Source organism: Rissa tridactyla, chromosome 6, assembly GCF_028500815.1.
Source record: "Rissa tridactyla isolate bRisTri1 chromosome 6, bRisTri1.patW.cur.20221130, whole genome shotgun sequence".
In the NCBI taxonomy this organism is placed as follows: domain Eukaryota; kingdom Metazoa; phylum Chordata; class Aves; order Charadriiformes; family Laridae; genus Rissa; species Rissa tridactyla.
In genome coordinates this window covers 43,111,705-43,133,194 of record NC_071471.1, presented here as the reverse complement: position 1 = coordinate 43,133,194, position 21,490 = coordinate 43,111,705, and the positions used below count along the sequence as shown (strand labels likewise).

General features: G+C 42.0%; 1 protein-coding gene and 1 non-coding gene across 2 annotated transcripts; both read left to right on the top strand.

Annotated features, from left to right (window-relative positions):
- Positions 1-51: 51 nt before the first annotated feature.
- On the top strand, positions 52-18,828 carry LOC128911067 (mitochondrial import inner membrane translocase subunit Tim23). The gene is made up of 7 exons (XM_054205318.1): positions 52-212; positions 663-721; positions 3,854-3,947; positions 4,162-4,246; positions 6,582-6,640; positions 9,246-9,356; positions 18,166-18,828. Exons 1-7 carry the CDS (start codon positions 116-118, stop codon positions 18,279-18,281), a joined length of 621 nt encoding a protein of 206 aa, XP_054061293.1. The 5' UTR covers positions 52-115; the 3' UTR covers positions 18,282-18,828.
- On the top strand, positions 5,752-5,954 carry LOC128912192 (small nucleolar RNA SNORA74). The gene has a single exon (XR_008467517.1). It is a non-coding gene; the product is annotated as a small nucleolar RNA SNORA74 (small nucleolar RNA).
- Positions 18,829-21,490: the final 2,662 nt, after the last annotated feature.

The following is a 21,490-nucleotide window of genomic DNA, read 5'->3' as shown; positions in this document are numbered from 1 at the left end:
GCCGGCCGCCGCCGCGCGGGCCGGAAAGCAACGCGGCGCGCTTTACGGCGTCGCGCGGAGGTCGCCGTTGCTGCGGCGGCTGAGGCGGGCGGCGGGCGCGGGGCCCGGCGGCGCCATGGAGGGCGGCGGCAACTCCAAGGGCACCGGCCTCGGCGGCCTCTTCGGCGCTGGGGGTGTAGGGTACTCCCACGCCGACCTGGCCGGGGTGCCGCGTGAGTACCGGCGCGCAGGGGCCACCGGCGGGGCTCGGGTGGCGGGGCAGGGCCGGGCCCGGGGGGTGGCGGCGGCGCCGGTCTCGCAAATCAACATGGCGCGGTACGGCCGAGCCCGGCCGCTGCGGGGCCACGGCGGCAGCGGGCTGGGGCTGGCCGGCCGGCGGGAAGCCGAGGCACGGCGCTGCCCCTGCCGGCGGTGGGAGAGGGGAAGGAGCCTCCGCCACCACCAGGCCCGTGGCGGCGTCTCGTTAGAGGCGTCGCGTCCATCCCATCCGTACCGCTCCTGTCCCGCTTCCTGAAAACGTGTGTGTGTGTCAGTGCGTGTTTTAATCAGTTATGCAACTTAACGGTGGAATTTTCAGGAGGTCTGCCCCCTTTTTAACTTATTGCACACGAAATTATTACTAGGGAAATTGGTGTTAAAGTATTCGTTTCTTTTCCTTTCAGTTACCGGAATGAGCCCTTTGTCCCCGTATTTAAACTTGGATCCCAGGTATCTAGTACAGGTGAGAAGGTGGCTTGTTTTTATTGTATTGAATTCGATTCCATTGTTTGTGTGGTCATATGCCACGACCTCAAAAATCCTGCAGTGCTATGCGGTGTGTAATGAAGTCTTGAACTGATGAACAGTTGAAAGGAACAGTTTTTTTCAGTATTCATCATAACAAAAGCTTGCAGTGCCATGGCATGTAGAAGAAAACCAGTTTTAATACAGAGAGTAAGACTGTTGTGTCAATATAAGCCCACTGCTATTGAATAGAGGAGGTCTCCCTCCCTACTCTGAGACATACAGCCCCACACACTGTTGCACAAGTTTGGGCACTTGTCACACCCTCCTCTGATCCCCTTCAATCAGTAAGAGCAGCCAGAAACTCTAGAGTCTTTTGAAGGATTAGTTTTCTGTGCTGTGATGAGGTCGATCAGTTTACAGAGGTGTTCAGCCAAACCCCAGACCTGATACAGGCTTTGTCATTGTATGTGCTGTCATCACAGCAGCAGCAAATTTCACACCCCTTTCCTTATGTGCTTTCCCAGCTGGAGACCATAATGAAGTAGAACTTTCCTTTTTATTCTACAGAATAATGTAGCTACCGTACTCACGCAGCTTTATATTAGTTAACATAACATGATGGCCTGTAGGCCACTGTAAGGAAAATAAAATAATTTAAAATCCTGTAAGGTTTTCCTTTCTCAGCAATATTAACTATAGCTGGAAAGGTTTAAGTTAATCCAATACAGATGCATGTCTTAATGATTTTATTTAGTTAATTTAAGCCATATATATAAATATATAGAAAATATTATCTGAGAACATTAAATTTTGCAGAAGTAGCACTGAAGGTCAACAGTTGTATCTGCCCATCTGTGTGCCTTTTGTTTCATGGTATGCTGGGTGACTTCTTCTTTTGTAAGTGGAAAGCTCTGAATGCAGTTCTGGGGGCTGTTTTTTGTATTTCTTTTTCTCTGGAAGCTGTTGTAGTCAAGATTACAACGTAACATTCCCATAATGGTAGCAAACAGGGGATATGCCTCTGAAGTGGATTCACTAGCATGATTATCTTGCCTGCTGTTGTTGAGTGGTCGAAAAAATCCTAAGTGATTATTTATACCTCTTCCAAAAATAGCCTCTGAAGTTGTCGTGTTTAGTTAGTACAGTATATCTGTACTAACTAAATGTTGGTGTTAAAAGTGGTATAACAGATTTTTTGGAACAAAATGTGTGTATACTAATAGATTTAAAAAAAAGAAAGAAAACAATCTTGCTTTAAAAGAAAAGAAGGTGTTGGCATTAGCGTCTTGAGTAACTTATAAAACAGTTCTAAAAATACCTATTGACGTGACACTAGAGGCTCCAGTTTGGGTTGTAACACTTCCCTGCTCTTTATGTTTAGCACTAGCAAGTACATTGAACTAAAAGGGAATTCCATTTAAATGCAAGGAAATTTTTTTTTTTTACTTGAACAAGTTGCCCAGACAAGCTGTGTGGTCTCCATCCTTGGAAATACACAAAAGCCGGGTATGGCCCTGAGCAACCAGCGCCAGCTGACCCTGTTTTGAGCAGGGGGGTTGCACTAAACGGTCTCTGCAGGTCCCTTGCAACTTTAACCATTCTGTGATTCTAAAAATTCAAAGAAAAAGATGTAGCTAATATTTTTAAATACAACTTAAATTATTAGCCTTTAAAACTGGTTGGTCTGTGGAGGTTTGCATGGAGGGGTGAGGGTCTCCTGTGTTTAAAGACCATCCATTTGCTTTCAGAATGCAGAGGGAAAGTCAGCCTTATTGTTGAGAATCTTACATTTTCGTCCTGGCCTTCCCGTAATAATATATGGTCCTAAGGTACTCATGACTTTAAAACCCACTTTCTTTGTTGGTCCATTAATGCAGGCACAAAACAGTGTGTTTTCTGCAACGCTTTTGTTACCTTCAGCAGGTATGCATTATAAAATAGCATGCCAGCCTTTGCCAGAAACCTAGAGGATGGCGTTCCTAGGTTGTTGTCTCCGTAGAAACATAGAGGTTACATACAGACAATGACTCCTTCATCTTGACTTTTTGGACAAACTGTTAGAAAAGGCTAACTAGTGTACACACTGCATTTCTCCAAATACCTAGTAACAGGGAAGACAGGAACCATATTATAGGTTCAGTTTATTGATAAACTATTCACAATTTTAGAAGCTGTGTATTTTTTTCTCTATTGCCATCTACATTTATTGCCAAGTATGGACTAAGAAAACCCCTTAGAATGCAATTACTTGAGCCTGAAGTTGTTGCGGTCATATATATACCAATTAAATGGGGGTACTATGACTGGAAAGCACAGAAGCATAAAGGGAGATCTTACTGCTTTAGTACCGTATCAACACGTGTGCATCGTGTCAGTGTCTCATTGAAAAAGTGCTTTGGCCTACCTGATCTCTACACATACCCGAGCTAACAGCCCATTTCTCTAGCTTTTTAGACCAATCTGATTTATGAGAACACAAGCCTGTCCCTGTAGGAGAAAGATGCACAAGTAAAAAACTACCAAGCTCACATATTTCATGCCTGATCATCACTAGTTTTAAGCGTATTCCTTGCTTTTTTCATGTCTTCAAAGTAGGTCGCTTATTTCAGTGCAAGGAAACACTTCTTTTCATACAAGGCATTTTTGCTTTCGTGTCAGAGTAGTGGGAAACCGTAATGTGTTACTGTATCAGTATAGGGTGCTCAGTGGGGAAAGACTGCTGTGTAATCAAACTGAAAGGTTTTTAGAGGGCAGTGAGTCTTGTATTGCCTCCTGCAAGATATAATAAATAATTAAGCAAATAGTAATTTAAAAACAAACAAACAACAACCCACACAATGCAAGTTCCTTGGCTGCCTGATGTAATTATAAAAAGTTAGGACAGATAGGGAAAAAAAAAGCTCTCAGCTTATCTTTTTTAAGTCTTTTTTCATTCTTACTAAAGTATACATGTAGTATATTCCATCTCTGCACTAGCGTAGACAACAGTTTTCCAGAAACAGTGTTTGTATCTGTCTTTTCTTTAGTTCATGGTGTGTATTAAAGAAAAAAATTAATATGGCCTACACTTTGAAGCACATACGCTTGGAAAATACAAAAGCGTTTGTTTTGTTTTGTTTTCCCTCAGGATACAGATGAGTTTATCTTGCCCACAGGAGCCAACAAAACTCGAGGCAGATTTGAGCTGGCCTTTTTTACCATTGGAGGATGTTGTATGACAGGTGGGTGGCTGTGTTTTTCACTTTTCCCAGCTGCCCAGGTAACACCTATGTACTACAGTAATTGACGAGATTGTAAGTGTCTTGTTCTGCAACCTAGTCTTACGTAAACAGCTATTTGATTTCAGTCAATACACTGAAGTCTATTCTCAGCATGTGCTTCTAGTATTGTTCCTTTTTCTTCTTAAAAAGTAATAACTGATATTATGCTAACTAGGGGCAGCATTTGGTGCGCTGAATGGTTTACGACTTGGCTTGAAGGAGACGCAGAATATGGTGTGGTCAAAACCTAGAAATGTACAGTAAGTGTTTAATCTCAAAAAAAATTACACTTTAGTCACAGAGTTGTTTCTTCCAGCTTGTAGAATGTTAGATCTGAATATACTGCAAACATAAATATATTTTTATGCCTTTAGTGAGCACAAATGACAGCCAGTGTTTGTCTTCATCAATTTACAAAATGTTTTTAGTTATAATGATGTTCAGTTACAGCTTTTAGCTTTTCATTTAGTATTGGTATGTCTTTTGACTGACCTTAAATATTTGAGAATAACTTACTGCTTTGATATTTACTAGTAATCTACTTCAAAGTCAAAACTGTGGGTTTATATGTTGAAATATTCCCAGAAGCAGCACAGTTTACTTTGAGCTATTTGTTGCTGTCACTTACCCGAGAGCGAGTTCTCTCTTCTTTCCCAAACTTTTCAAAACCAGGAAGAGATTAAAATGCAGAAGCTGGGCCTGCCTGGATTTGCATTGGGGATGACATTGGTGCGGGCTGCTGAGCAAGCGTCGCGTGGTGGAAGTTGTTCTGGATTACGGCACCCACAAACACCCCTGGCATTCCCATGTTTTTTCCTGACCCAAATGAACGAACACAGTAAAAATAGGAACACTTTTTTTCCTGCGGTATACTTCTCCTCCTAGAATTATTGCTAGTTTAGACATAACTATAAGAAAACTTAAGTGCCTGTGAAGGAGACATAGGAAACTAGAGGAGTGGAATAACTGGGGGAAACTATTTGCACTCACACAATGCTTTGTAAGAAGGGAGTTTTAGAGGAAATTAATATTTCCCAGTACGGTTTGTACTGGCTCTGCTCCTTTTAAAATTCTGTTTCTGCATTTTTCATCCCCTTCTTCACCATCTCTAGAGCTAGAACCAAAATATTGCCCATTATAATTATGACTCTTCCATAATGTTCTAGATGAACGGAATTCTACTTTATGTATTCGGAATGAGCGAAGTCAGACAAAAACATGGTGTTAAGTGCGAACTTTGATGGGTCCAGCCCAGCAGGCGGCAGTCAGGGCACATGCTGCTGTTAGTCCATGCCCTTCAAGGGAAAAGGCCTGTTGAAGGTCATCACCTTGAAACAGTGTATCAAGTTCCATGTTTTCCTAATCAGATGCAGGGAAGAGACTTGCCTAGCAAGAATTTCCTTCAAATTTATCCTTAAAGTACACAGATATTATTTTTTTATATGAATTTTTAATTTTGCTGTTAATTCCCTGTCATTAAATATTATGAATTTTTTCATCAATTCAGAATTGATGTAATGTTAACAAAATGGGGGTGAGGGTTGTAATTAGGGTGGACATTGTCAATACGCTCCCTTTAGGATTTTTTTCTCTTGTTTCAAAATGAAGTTTTCCATTATTGTTTAGTTCATATGCCTTACCGTATTCAGTAATGGCCTGTGTCTCCTAATGAGAATAATAAAAGAGGAAAAATAGTGGAAAATGAAATCAAGTCAGAAGGAACACAATGTGTGATGCTTTCATTGCTTTAAATGATAAACTAAGTTCCAGTGGTAGTCAGCTGTCCAGAGCAGTACTGTGCCTGTGATAGTGTTACACTGCTGGGAGATAAAGATCAGTCATTTCTTCTGGCTGCTGTTGTCACCGTTCTGGAGACAGCTGATGCCAAAAAGAAGCGGCATTGTGCTTCCCTGAGAGCGCACTAAAGATTTGCTTTCCCTCTTTAGTGCTAGTCTGGAAGCATACAGACAAACATGCTCAGGGAGCTTTACCTTTTGTTGGGTGCTAAGTTTGACAAACGGAAGTGCAAAAGTTTACCTCTTTTCTTCCTGACTTGATTTAGTTCAGGCTTACTTTTAATACCCACGCCATTCATTCAGGCGTCACCTTGCTGCCTGGCACATGGTCCCTGTGTTGCTCACACCTTCTAGAAGAGCACTGGCTTTCTTGGAGGTCTTTTACCCACTTAAGTCAGCATAAGTATATCAGTCATTCTCAGTAACTATGTGTAGTCACCATGTAAGGAACATCTATCAGCTAGGGTTAGAAAGTCATTTGAAGGGAAGAGGTTGGATTCTTGGTAAGGGGCAAGTTTAACTTGAAAAGAGAGAAAGATTTTTCTTAAGACTTGACAGGACTAAATATTTGCCTTCAGCATTGCCTGCGTTACTATTTGTAATAGGTGACAGAGGAGATTATGTATTCCCAGGCTGTGGCTTTTCCTTACTGTTTTGTTTTGAAGGGCTTTTCGTTCATTATTCTAGTTTTATTAATCAAATGTATAGTGTAAACACATTACCACCTACTATCATAAACACTGCCTCAGGGTAAACACAGAGAGCTAAAGGTTTTAACACCTTTTGATCTCCTTTATAGAATTCTAAATATGGTGACAAGGCAAGGAGCATTATGGGCTAATACGCTGGGATCTCTGGGTAAGTAAACTCGTTATTTTGTAGGGAAAACAATTCAAATATATAACTGTTTGATGGGAAAGCATATTCTCTAGATTTTCATTATGAAATCCATTAGGAAAAACTGCAAGTTTTTTTACTTAGGACATGAGGGCATTTCACTAGACACTGAAAAGGAAATTAAGGGCTAAAATAGGATTTGAAGTGTAAGTAGCCCAAAACCTGTTAATTAAAACACAAAATTTTTAGTATATTACAAACAAGAACTCTAGCACTGGAATAACAGGAATAACTGAATATTACAGATAATGCTTACTTGTTAATAAATAATAATAAATATAATTGAATACTTCTGAAATAACTTTAATAACCTAAGAAGAGACTCAGTGGTCATGTGAGCAATTGCCTGATATCTGTTTCCAGTTAAAGAGTCAACAAAATATTTATCTGTAGAAGAAATGTGATAGTGACTACACATATTTATCCTTTTATGATGGTAGTTTAGCTAGAAAAATCACATATGATACCACCCACTTTAAATCTAAACATTGCTTGTAACTAATATGGGTTAGAAAAAAGAGAAAAGAAAATGATCAAAAACTTGATGTATGAGAAAGAAACTTCTGTGAAGCGAGGTTTGGTGGGGGAGGGGAGCTGGGAAATAAAATCGTATCAGTTGCCTCAGAAAAAACAACTTCAGATGATTTCATAAGAGTCAGAGGAATAACTAATGCCCTAGAGAATACAAGCTCTTTGGCTTCTCCGCGCCCCCAATCTCAAAAGACCAAAGGATGCTCAGTTACTTTGAAAGGAGAAATCAAAAACTGATGAAATTATTTTGAAGAAGATTAATGATGGAACTCATTGCCCCACAAAGTGGTAATAAAAGAAGAATAAGCAATATTCAAAACAGAGATTACATCATGCTATAACCCAGTTTATATGTATTTGAATTTTGAAAAATGCATCCAAGCATAAGCTGAGTTGCATTTATTACATTTTATTTCAGCCTTATTTCTAAAGAGTACATTAGCTTGCCATTTAATTCAAGACATCAGCGTTTAAGGCATAATATAGAGGCCATGGTTAGAGATGGGTTTCTGAGCTGCAGTGAGAATGGCACTTTTCATAAGAGATGCATAGTGCCTAGCGAGTTTTCTGGTGGGAGGGGGTTTTTTGTTGTTTTGTGGTTTTATTTTCTATTCCAAATCTAATCAAAATGCGCATGAAAACTGAGATGCAGGCACACTGCAGTTCAAGGTTTCAGGTTAAGTGACACATTAACAGGTTTTTTCAGCTGTGTTTGAAGAAAGATTACTCAAGAAAATGTTTGTGCATTCCAGTAGCAAACTGTTATTTTTCTTATAAAATATGACCTCCCAAGTCACAGAGTTAACCAGAACTTCTTATTTTGGGATTTGGTATAGCTCTGCCTTGTCCTAACTACCAGAGAAGTTCCTTTCAAGGAGCAGAAGTATTTTTGCATCTTACTTTCCTTGTGCAGCATTTCTGTACCTCAAAGATTCCTTTTGTCACTACTGACAATTTTTGTCATTCTGTTCCTGAACAGAGGTAGCAACATCTGTGTTAAACTGTTTTTAAAAAATGTTGAATTCAGCTCTTCCTTCCCCTCATTGTTAATACCACACGGTGCTAAAGACAAGGTAAAATACCAATGTCTATACCGAATGGAGAACAATGCTACTGTTCAACTCATCGTCATTATTATGGTTGCTTATGAAGGATTTTAAGAGCTTTTTAGCAGAAATAAAGATTTCAAATTCTTGGAGGACAAAGGATGAATTGCAGTGGCATGGTGGCTTTGTCACTTTAAAATGGTAACATACTTTCCTGTTCTTTGTCAGCATGAAATATGATTATATCATGAGGGGCAAGGATAGAGGTGACTTCTCCCTTCACCAAAACATATAGATTATATATGCATCCATATTAAAACCCCACACATTTCTCTTTCTAATCCTTTCCAGGATAGTCCTTGAAGTTCTCCCAAAGCAAAAGGCCCTCCAGGGACCAAGTTTTCATATGCAGGCAGAGGTGGAGCAGCTGTAAATGTCAAATCCCAAGCAATCTAATAGTCATTTTTAAGGGAAAGGTAGCCCATTGTACTCCAGCCCTTGATAACATGATCTGAATGCTAACTTTCATTTCAGTTGCCTATGGGCAACAATTTTCTCTAGTACTAGAAAGTGTTTGAGTTTAGTTTCATGCCATCCACAAAAGACAGTATAAAACCTGTCAGTACAAAGTTAAACCCTCAAAAGTTTTTTTTAACAGATTTGAATTAGCCAAATGGGCTTGAAGCTTCAGTCAGTGCTTTATATCGGGTATTTATCCTGTCTTGAGGCAGTAGTAGATGTCATGAAGAATGCTACTTTGTAACCAAACTATAGCTACAGAAAGAAAGAGTATCTATAAAATAGGAATAGGTCTGGAAAAAAACACCAAAGATGGGATTTTGCAGAAGATTCCCCCTGTTTAAATAAAGAGAAAATCTGTGCCTTGGAAGTATAGCCTAAATAGTTACACCGAGCCTGGATTCTAAGCCTTGTGTCTCACAGAATGGCAGTTTTAACTTGATTTTTTTTTTAATATGTTTCTTTCCCAGCTCTACTTTACAGTGCATTCGGAGTCATAATTGAAAAAACACGAGGTGCAGAAGATGACCTGAACACCATAGCGGCTGGAACCTTGACAGGAATGCTGTACAAAAGCACTGGTAGAGTAGCAAAATATTTCTAGTTTTCCTTTTCTTGCGCTTTATCCTAGTTACTAGGTTTCTCATTACTTTTACTAAATACTGTCCTGCTCTGAAAACTGGCAGTGTAAAAATGGTGCACTAGGAACTGAGACCTAACCCACACATTGTTTTTCCACACAATTAAGACTACTTAAGGAAAACCTGCACTCAAAAAAAAAATCCCGCTGAATTAAATTGGGTTGTTTCCAACTTGCACAGGAGTAACAGTAATCATGAGAGACAAATTATGTCTGTTACACATACACACTGAATAAACACTCAAATGTTTACTCAGATTTGTAGTGAGATTGTATAAAATACATACCCAGCTTATTCTTAGCCGTATTTTTCAGGTAGAGCAGGAGTAAAACCAATAGTTTCTCAAGTCCATGAGAGGATGCAGGCAAACAGGCACTGCCTTCCAAGTGAAAGGGGGCAGAGGAGGGGAGGAGTGCACAGAACACAGCTTGACGGCACCAAGATGAAAGTTATTACAAGTGATTAATGTGATAGTACCTGGAGCTGCAAAAAAAAACCTAACTGCCTAGAGAAACTGATATATTTATAAAGTTATTACTTAGCTATTTGTGAAACTGTTGTCCTGGGGTAGGACTCTAGTCTTTGCACAGTGGTCAAAACCAACAAACACCGTTATTTGAGAACAGCATGGATTTAAGGGCAGTTTGCTGATGCATACTGAATTGTTTGCAGAAGAGAGGGTCTGAGCTTCATCAGCAAAATGCCTGTTAACACGTATTCCAAGCTCAACAATTGGAGGGATCGTCTTTTTTAGAGGACTACTGGGTACCACAGATTGCCATTACCACAGGAAAAAAGTATAAGTTTTAAGTACCTCGATGAAGATTTGGCTATATGATTCACCTGTAATTTACTGAGGAGATAACTGTAGGATTAACCTATGTACTTTACATATCTAACTGGGCCTTGGTGTCTTAGAGGTGTTCCTGAAGGCCAGCTTTATGTATGCGGCAAAACAGTTTGAGAAGTCTTATTTTCCTCTTGGCCTACAGTAATCGAAACCAAAAATAATCGGCTTGAGCAGCCTTCATAAATACTAGCTTGTGCATTTAGCCTTGCAAGAGCACATAACTTGTAATCAATTACTTATTTGCGATTCCGTAAGTGATATAACAGATTACCAACAGCAGCTGGATAGGGTAGCAATATAGAAGTCTTAACGTTTTCTGTACAAAGTTATTAAGAAGGAGAACTGACATCTTACACTCCAGCAGAAGCTTCCCCCTTACCTTTCAGAAGTATAGAGCTGGCATTATGTGTAATCTTTCTTTGGTGCAGTGCAGCCATGCATAACTACTCCTGTCACATGCACAGTCATCTGACACTACAAAAAATTTTCTTACCAGAGCACAGTGGGACTTTTGTTTTGTAACATAACATCTACTGAGCCAATAGTAGCACTGATAAAGCTAAATGCAGACTATAAATCTGTATGCATTACAGTATTGTGTTTCAAGTATGTGTCATGCATATGAACTGTAATGCACAAAGTCTCAAAAGAAATACATTTTTCACCATATGCAGGGAATTTGAGTGGCACAGTAGACCTTAAAGGTCAAGGATTAGTTCTGGAAGGGAAAAAGATGCTGTTCACATCTGTTTGAAGAATTTAATTCCAATCTTCTTTTCCTTTTTTTCCTGTCATGCTCTGTCCCACTTGCTGCTTCTCCCATGCTTCCTCTCCTGTCACCTTATGCCAGAATGCCCTTCCTAATTCTGTGTGGTAAAGCTTCCCTAACTTCCCCTCTAAAGTATGCCTTTACCCAGCATCAATATATATTTCCCAAAAAAAACCAACTTAAATGTTTAAGCCATATGCAAACGATCAGTTCATATCTGTGAGTTATATTAAGATTGTAATAATTTCCTGTGCTGCACGGAATGCCACGTTGCATTGGCATTAGAAAAGAAAAATTTGAACGCAGTCAGGGGCATTTCTGTTATAAATCCCCATGTTTTAGTGTTGTCTGGAAACTCCCACAAACACGCCATTTCATATCAAGGCTTTTCTGTAATCTGCAAAAGGTAGATACAAGAGTCAAAGACAGTGCTGTTCAAACACTCGGATTTCCCACTTCCGTCATCTCTGTTTTGTAAACAGAGGAACATATTCAGGAAGAAACTGTGTAAAGTATGTCAGTTTTTTATTAGGACTTCCTGGTTCACGTTTAAGCAGAGAACTGATGGCAGAGTCGCATCAGCAATCCTGCTGCACTGAAAAATACTCTTGTGTGTGCTACAAAGCCTAGACTGAATTTCTGAAACAAGTGATTAAGCCTTTGCTGAGGGGGATGAGTGCACAGGGGGAAAAAAATAAGTGGGAAGACTTTTTGAAGGCTGAGATTTGTTGCCCCAAGCTGGTCCCAGTTTTCACAATTTGTCCTTGTAGAGGTGTTAATCATTACCAAAATGCCAGCAATCAGAAAAAAGGCTTTCCAAAATACGCACGTTCTAAAGCCATTAGATTGTGAGCAGTATTGTGCGAGGCTACTTAACACACAGCCGGTGTGTGAGAAGATAAAAAAAGCATTAAAAAGTCTGCAGGGGAGAACTGTGAAAGTTCATCCCCCCTGTGTTCACTGCAAATGGCGTTAGCCACCAAAAGTTCCCCATTTCAAGTGACTAAAGCAGTGAAGTCCCCAGGACTTCTGATGGTCCTCCTTGGAGTGAGTCAGATACTGTTAGCTTGCCATTATCAATCAGGTGTTAACTGGAATCTGCTTCAGCATCCTGCATGGCTTAGGTGAACACATGTTGAATTGAGCTGGAAAGTAAAACTGCTTTGAGGAGCTTTGAAGCAGCATACTAGTCGCTCCCTTTGACCAAACTCATCTCTAGCTTTCACATTTATTTGAAATGAAATGTAATACCAAGATTACTTGCTAGATTTTAGCCCAAATGTAGTGCAGTGAGTGCAGTATTAACTTGTTACACTAGACTTGAAACTTTATGGAAGCTGCGTTTTGAGCTCATAACTGACTGTTCTGGGTACAAGTTGAGTGACAGATGAAAGAAAACCCTTTCTGTCCCTTTGCCAATGATGTGTGTACTAGAAGCATTGTTGAAACCTAGTCAATCCTGTTTGAGTTCTGCTAAAAGGGAGTCTGATACCCTGAAGTCCGCAAGGATGGCTTTTCCATTTAATAAGATATTATTCTTTAGTCTTCAATTTCAAGGAAAGGCAGAAATTAAGATCTGCTGTGCCAGGGTTTTTCTAAGAAATGCTACAAAGCACAAATACTACCACGTCTTAAAACAAACAAATCTTTAGCCCACTTGCATGTGTTTTCAACCTCTTTTCTAACTCAAGCATCTTTATTTTGTTTTCTCATAATTGTATTAGTCACTGAAAGTAGCAAAAAAAATCAAAGAGACGATTGTCACTGTGCACTATGTCACTATTACTCCCTCCCACCATGAAAATGCATGTGGTTCCAGTCATCAGGTCACAAAGGTTCAGCTGGCTGAGGATCTTGCGCTCCTCCTCAAGCATGCAGTATTGATCACTGGTGAAAAAGATACTGAGCTGGGTGGGACTTTGGTCTGACCCAGTGTGACGGCTGTTAATGTCTCATTGAAATTCCTGACAGAGACTTCAGTAAGCAAAAAAAGTTAAATAACCTTTACCTCTTATCTGAGGGTTACACAGGCTATAGATGTTCTTTTTCTTAGATAATTTTTTTTTTCCCTTTTGAGGTCAGGGAAAACAGGAACAAAAATAAAGTAATGCTTTGGACAAACTCAATTGCTTTGTTTACTGTACTTCTCTAGGAACCTGATAAAGCATCTCATCCTTTTGCACAATAGATGTTACTTAATTTGGTGTAAAATGGTGTTCATCTGAAAAGAAGGGAATTGCAGGCTAGCAATAGCTGAAGGGAGGAGTTGTCATTTTAAGACCTCAGAACACAACCCTGAAAAGTCAATACATTATGAATTATTTGAAGGGCTAAATGTTTTATTGCTAGCAGTAAAGTCTGGCCAGATCAGTTTTGTGACATTCAGTGTGTAGGAGTTCAGGGCAGTTGTGTTAGCTAAGTGCTTCTTGGGCTGTAAAATCCTCTTCCCTTTGGGCTCACTCTGTTTTTCTTCAGGCCACACTGGGTTTTTTTCTTGTTTCTGTTTGGTGGGGAGGGGGAGGAGGAGCTTTTTGCAGGCTGCTGCAGGTGTGGCCCTGCGGTATCTTATTTTTCTGCATTATTTGGAGAAAAGCAAGTAAAGGATTTGCTTCCTAACTTTGAAGTTCAGGGCTGTCATGCATTGTAGGAATTAAGAACCTCTGTTAAAACCTGCTTTTAACATAACAAGTCTGTAGGACTATTAACCAAGTGGTGTTTAGTGAAAGGATTTTGGCTTGGGTATGAAATAAGGAAGAGATAAGGGCAAAGTACAAGCAGGCGCTACAGGTAATGGCTTGTTGAGGCTTTCTTTGTTACTTGAGGGCTAATGTCTAAGAGTACATGTGGCCAGTGAGAGCAGTGCTGCCTTCTGCCCAGCTCTGCTGAGCAGAAACAGTGAGCTGAGTTCTCCATGCTGCAGGGATTTGCAGGGTTTTTGCTGCCACTTACAGTGGCTGAAGTAGTCTCCTGTCAGTCGGGTGCTGCTGCTTTCACTCAGTGAGAAGACAGGGAATTTTAATAATGTTTGCAAAGTAGAATCATAGAATTCCCTAGGTTGGAAGGGACCTTTCAGATCATCTAGTCCAAGCATCAACCTAATACTGGCAAAAACCATCAGTAAACTATATCTCTAAGCACTACATCTACCTGTCTTTTAAATACCTCCAGGGATGGTGACTTAACCACTTCCCTGGGCAGCCGGTTCCAATGCTTAATAACTCCCTTTCAGTGTAAAATTTTTTCCTAGTATGCAATCTAAACCTCCCCTGGTGTAACTTGAGGCCGTTTCCTCTTGTCCTATTGCCTGTTACCTGGGAGAAGAGACCGACCCCCACCTCGCTGCAGCCTCCTTTCAGGTAGTTGTAGAGAGCGATAAGGTCTCCCCTCAGCCTCCTTTTCTCCAGGCTAAACACCCCCAGCTCCCTCAGCCGCTCCTCATAAGACCTGTGCTCCAGACCCCTCACCAGCTTTGTTGCCCTTCTCTGGACCCGCTCCAGCACCTTGATGTCTTCCTTGTAATGAGGGGCCCAAAACTGGGCGCAGTACTCGAGTAATTTCAACAGCTTTAATACTTCTAAACTTGTAAATTAAATGGTAAATTCTTACTGTTTTTCTAATTTAGCCTTCACAGCTCAGTAACTACAGAAAACATTCCTTGTTTCCAGCTTTGTTGCTTCTGTATTTTAACCGCAATACTGTCATATCTGCAGCAGTATAAAAGTGGAACGTGCTTTTCTGGAATGTTTCTTGTTTCCAAAAATAAGTTTATCAGTTTCCTCAGTAATTTCTGTACCCGCCAACTTTGCCCACACTTACAAGATTTCATAAAATGACCCCCATGGAGCAGCAGGAGAGAAACTGAATTTTCTACTGACATAGGACCACCCGCAGATGTTCAAATAAACATCTTCCCGATGGTGCAGAAGGTCTGGTTACTACCACTGTGCTTGGATTTGGGGTAAAACTGAGGTTGCCTTGTACATTTGGAAGGTCAAGCCCTTTAAACCATTTAAAAATATTTTTGTTCCTGGAAGCCCTGAAGGAAGAGCAGCTGTTTGCGTTCTGAATATCTGAGAGAGAGATAGGAAGACAGAAAACTAATCACAACTTAACTACTACGCTTCTCTTGTTTGGCATAAGTATGTGCATCTGGGTTTTCAGTTAAGATATTTCTAATGTTTGTTGTTGGATAGTTCTTGCTTTAAACATGCCGGGAGCTATCCCAGGATAGTGGAGTAACATGTTCTGAAAACAGAGACAGTAAGGTCTCTAAGGAAGATTTTGGCCTCATGTTATGCGATACAGATAATGGCTTTACCTACTATATGAGTCAAATTGAGTGTTAGGAGTGGATCGTGCCACGGAGACGTGCAAAGCTGTGCTATTAGAATGCTGAGTGTCATTGCATAGTGTGCTCCGAAACCTATTTTAAATGCATAGGAGGAGGACTATGGTGAAAGGATGCAGCAGCTAAAGGCAAACAGGGAACTAAATTCTCATTTAGATGGCATCAGATATATCTTTGGAAACCCGCAGCAGCTTCTCGACTATTGTGCAAGTTGCCTGATCTCAAAATACCTGCTTTCAGAAATGTCTATCAGCTGGAACTTTAAGCTATCTTCCTCAGACATGCAAGATTAGAGGCTCACGACCATGTTTCTAGCAAGGTTTGTCAAGGCAGACTCGGTATCAGGGGCTTGCAGGGAGTGGTTGCAGAGGAGGGGTGGGAATATGTTCTATCACGCAAACACAGCTGGGATGGGAGTGGAGAATATTTTCATTTTTTTTTAAGCAAGGTAATCTTCTCAGAGGGCTTAACATTTCCTGCCCAGCAACTGGGCTGCGTTCTACAGTGCGTTACTGTTTGAAGTCTGCCACAGACTTGGAGGTATTTACTCAAATGCAAATCTAACCAGTTAGGGAAAGTTTTTTTCTTTCCCTTTTTTTTTTGTAATTCCTGTGGATAGTTCAGAAACCAGCTGCAATTGCCACAAAACAAATTACTGGTAAAATTTTGTAGCAGAGGCATAGGGAACCTGGTGAGAAATATTTCTTGCATGTTTTCTGCTTGGATTTATTTCTGACTCGCTCATTAATGCATCTGTACCAACTGCACAAGTTTAGTTCCTGTTTGTGAAGCAGACTTCCACTGAAACATCTTCAGCAGTCCTTAATTTGCCTGCAAGACCTCCAGCCTGCTTTAGGCCTGGTGGTTGATACTTTGTAAGTGGACTGAGAGCTGCCATCCTCACCTGGCTGACCTCAGCTCATGAAAACATTAACATTTTTTGCGTTAGGAGTACAACTTAGCAGCACTGCGTGGATGCTAGAAAGAGGCTCAGCTATCCAAATTAATGAAGATACCTTTTCTTGTACAGTCCTGGCTTCACAGAATCTGGAACCAGGCTCAATCAGCCTTCAACCTACCTTTCTTCCATAGGAATAACAGGGTTTTAAGGGGAAAGGGAGAGGGATTGGACCTAGGGGCTGAGAGAAGAGTGTGCAGGAACAGTCATAGCTCTGTGCTGCATTGCGCTCCATGAGGATGTTCCACGCTTCATGCATTTCCCTGTACACTAGAATAGTTAGGAGCCCTCTTTGGGGGTTTCTTCTGTGAGCAATTGCTTCCTAATACGAACAGCAGAAAATCAGGCTCTAATGTTTTATTAATTTTCCCCAAAAGTAATGAGGGGTTAGCATTTTTACAGACTATCTCAAATATTTGTTTTGCACAAAGTGTCCCTTACATTTCACCTGTGGCTTTTTGCCAGAAGCTGTTCGCACATGGTTAGTTCTGTGTACCCAGCTGCAACCCTTCATGTGAAAAGCTTTTTGTGCAGAAAAACTCAGGATGAATTATCAAAAATAGAAGTCCTACGTTCATGTTCCCAAATCCTGATTTAGGCACGTAGGTGCATAAACAGTATGGCTTTCCTTAGACCTGTCAAGGGCTCAACAGTTAGGGCACTGAACTCAGACTTATATCCCCAAAACCCCTTGTATCGTCAGAGCTAGTCTGGCAATTAAATTTTTAGAAGTTATGGCTAGAAATGATCTCTAGTACAAAGTCCAACTTCTGCTATCACTTCTGCAGCTTCTTGGGTTCATTACGTGCCTGGGCAACGTGAGCAGGTTTAACAACTCCAATGAAATCCATTTAATGTTGCAGCACAGGTAACGCCGTCTCAGTCAGGCTGAAACCAACAGCTTCTTGCCCCACTACAAGCCTAAACGCAATTCTGTGTGAAAACTTTATGACCCATAATGGAGGAAAAAAATAAATTACTGGTTACTGAGATGCATTTCATTTCACGTTTGAAGAACCTGAATTCCACTGTCAGTTTTACCCATAAAGCGGGCAGGTTTTATCTAGCTGTAAGCTGAAGCTGGCCTTGTTCTATATACTGTACACATTATCTAACTTGCTTCAGCTGGGATTGATAAACATTGCAGAATCAAACTTGGGGAAGTTTTCCTAGCGTTGAGGGTCATACTCTCAGGTTTTCCTGTGCATTTATAGTGCATTCTGGGAGCTTCACTAAGGCACTTTCTCCTATTGAGAAACAGAAACAATCCGCTGTTTAGTAAAAGCAACAGGAGTCTCTGCTTCTGCCCCCGTGCACCACAGCCCTCCCAGGGGCAGAACGGAGTTGAGATGCCATCTGACTCCTGGCCCCAGCCAGGTGCTTTGATTGCTGGTAGGATCCAAACTTGCCCTGTATTTTTACCTTCACAACTTGCAGAAGCTTCAAGGTTTGAGTGACCAGTTAAAAAAAAATAATTATCTTTTTTAAATTGCCTGTGTGACTCAATTTTTGCCATTGCAAGATGATAATTTTGAAGATTAATACTAGTAAGAATAAATAAAATTGTTCAATGTATGTCCAAGTAAATTCTTGCCATACTTTTTGAAGTTTTTTTCAAAAGGTTTTAAAATTCCAAAGACCAAAAAGCAAGTTTGAGGGGAGGGTAGAATTAACACAGGTACCCTTTCTGGAAAGTTATTAAAAAAGAAAAACTGTGTTTGGTTGAGATGCTTCTGGATTTGAACAGCTTCTTGCATGTTGCTGCAGCTGACCATTTCCCCTGATGTAGCTTTAATGGGTTTTAATCTGTTTCTGTTTTTTCAGGTGGAGTGCGTGGGATAGCTCGAGGCGGTATTGCAGGTCTGACGCTCACCGGCCTCTACGCTCTCTATAACAACTGGGAGCACATGAAGGGCTCCGTAGCCCGGCAGTCCCTCTGAGGGGGCAGCCAGCGCCGGACAGAGGACACGCTTGCATAGTCACCAATCAAATCAGTTGCGAGATCTGTCTGGTGCCCTTTCCTATTTTATTTACAATTAGCGTGAAACCGAAGGAAGCTATCCGGGGAGGAACCTCTTGCCACCGTGTGGCTGGACTGGCCCTTTCCTTCCTGCCAGCCAGTCGCTGGAGAGGCAGCAATATTTGTTGGACCCGCAAGTGAGCGGAACGGCCACCGAGATAGAATCTCCCTGACACGCTCACCAGCTAGCCCTGGGCCAGAGCTACGAGGCATGCTCACGTCCCCTGGCCATACCCGCCGTGCTGCCAGGTTGGTTTGGTTGGGTGTGCTGCAATGACAGCGCTGCCTAATAAAGTCTGTGTCCATAGAGCTGTGCGCTGCGGTCTTTCCACGTGCATCCCCCGGCTGGAGCCAGTGGGAGCCTTAGGTAGCAACCGGCACAGGGCAGGGCCTGTTAATCTGGCAGCACAGGGTAAGCTATACAAAGGGACGTCATCATTAATAAAAAGGGTGGTGTTTACGCAGTATGGTTTCGGTGCTTTGGTGTTCCTACTACTGATAAGGCAAAAATGTGCCACATGCAGTGACTCTTATGTACAGCTTTGTTTTGAAGGATTGATGTGATAAAATCCTGGGGGAGTTAGTGGGTGAGGGGAAATGCGCTAACAGGGCTAATGTCTCCTGAGGGAGGTGATGGCGAGGCACAGCAGGGGCTGACTCCGCTCCCTTATTTGCTCTAATAAATAAGGAACTGGTTGTTTCTGGGTGAGGTACAGTTGCTGTTGCAGAACAGCTGCCATTGGAGCATCAAAACACTTGAGTGCTCCAGGATCTCAGGACACATTTAGCCAACAGTTAGAAACAAGCAGTTTAAATACTCCTCTCATTGCCTATTACAGGATTTTTAATTAGTGACAAGCCTCCCCCTTCCCCCGCCAAGTAATGTTTGTATGCAATTAGCAGAATGAAGAGATGTGATGAACCTGCACTTTCTTCGGTGTTAAAATTAAACCACATACCAAGCATTGTTTGCACATAAATTGAACAGCAAGTTGTGAATTAGTTCAGTAATTAGAGTTACCATACAACAGCTCATGCCTTCAGTTTTTAAATAATTAAACAAGTAAATAATTAAGCCGGTCTGAAACAGTGTGAAGGCAGGGCAAGGGAGAAACAAGAAATTTACTGCTCAGTAGATAACAATGCAAACCAAGAGTTTACTTTGCATTCTCCCTGCTGAAACAGCTCTTGATAACTACACTGCACCCAGCACAATAAAAACAACAAAGAAGGCAGGAGCTCTTACCTGCCTCTTGAGAAGAAACATGGCTTTGCTAAGAAACCTCTTTAGGAGGAGGTGACCTCTGAGACGAGCATTTTATAGAGCAAGTGCTGTAGCTAACGAGCCTTCACAGTTGAACTCAATTAGCTTTGCTTGGGTATGAGGCCAAAGTGGATGCTTTATGCCAGCACTTAACCAGAGGTAGCATAGAGCAAAGAAACAAGGCCTTTTCTCACCTGCTTGTAAATGCTGCTTCTTGCTAAGCCTTATGTTCCGCTCTCTTAGTGGGCTGGGTGTTACTGTTGTGAGCTGGACCTTCAGGCAGGCAGTTTTCAAGGGCTGCGCCACCAAAGAAACTCCCCTACTGGCAGCCTGCAGAAAGGTAATGCAGGCGCCAGCTGCACAGCGCAGGCACATGGGACATCAGGAAAACGTGTGCGCTCTCATCCCGAGCTGCTTTTTCTCTCCCCCTTGGCATCAGCGAGTTCCTCGGTGTCAGGAACCTTGCAATGTATCTTTTAGCTTTTCTAGAGCCTTTTTCAGGACTGAAATATGACCCAGAAGCTCTCTGCCCCTAACTGAAGTGGGAAAGCTGTGAAGCTTAACAAATGTCTTCCATCTTTTAGGTGCACTGCAGAGCTACCACAACCTTAGGGCTAGGCCGACTGCTGAGACAACATAGTGTGTTACCTGGTCTGCAATAACCTCAGATTTCCCGGAATTGCTTGCCTCAGGAAGAGCTGAGTGCATTTTCCTGAAATAGCTGTTTCTAGGCCTGTTGAAAGCTTTGGTTCGTAACCTGCTTGTACATGGAGTGATCCATAGCTTGAGCCGTGAGATGGAGCCAGCGCGGAGGCAGCAGTGAGGGAGGTGAACTGTGAGTGTGGAATACGGAGAACAACTTGATGATGTTCTATGGCAAGACTTGCTGTGTTCACGATTTAATGGCGAATCGTCAGTTTCAAGTTGCTACTTAAAGCTCTGACCAAAAGTATATCTGAGTTCAGTAGGAATAAAAGGAAGCAAGATCGAGTTGCAGACAGGATTTAGCAAGCTGCTTACAGTCCTCCCATGCGGTATTACGTAAGTGTGGGCACGGCAGACCTCGGCCGTGCTGGAGCGCGGCGTTTGTCCTCTTGCAGTGCCAGACACGGCTTCTAGTTTTGCTGGTAAATGCGAGGCAGGTTTCCGTGCTGCGGCAGCAAGTGAGGCAGTCTGAGGTAGCAGGTATAGCGAAAGCTTTTTTAATCTTGTAAAGCTGCTTTTGTATAGTCTTGGGAACAGAGAATCCCGTCGCCATCCCGTCGGCAGGGGACTGCTCTTGCAGTTGGGGGGATTTGTTGAAAAATCACTGGGCACGCAGTAGGAATCTCCAGCTTCCTCCATGAAGCAGAAGCTGCTTCTGAAAACAGGAGGGAAACATGTGCCAGGGCAGAAAAACGATCCAGCGTTCCTAGCTTGTGTCCTCTCACCTCATCTGGGACTGAAAAAGGAGGAAGGAAAAATCTTTTTTATGCTTTAACAGGAGGTCACCCCTGGCATAATAAATTCTGGGTAGTAGGAAATGGGTATGTTTTAAGCAGAGCTTTGTGTAGTATGTGAGTGTTGGCCTGTGCTGTTGAACGCCAGGCACCGCAGTGATACCAAAGGCCGCTACAGCCATTTTTGGTACTTTCACAGCACGGTTAATGCTGGTCTTGTGTTCCCTGTGGGTGTCTCTTCCCCCTGCAACAGCTGCCAGGCTCGTGCAACAGCAGGTTCAGGTTGCAGCCGTCTGGTGCCCCAGGAGCCCAGGGCTGGGAAGGACCCTCCTGCCCCGGAGTTGACAAGAGCTCTGCAGTAGCGTTGGCTCCCGCCTTTGGGAAGGGTTTTCCTGGTCTCCAAGTGTGCCTGATGGAGGAAATGGC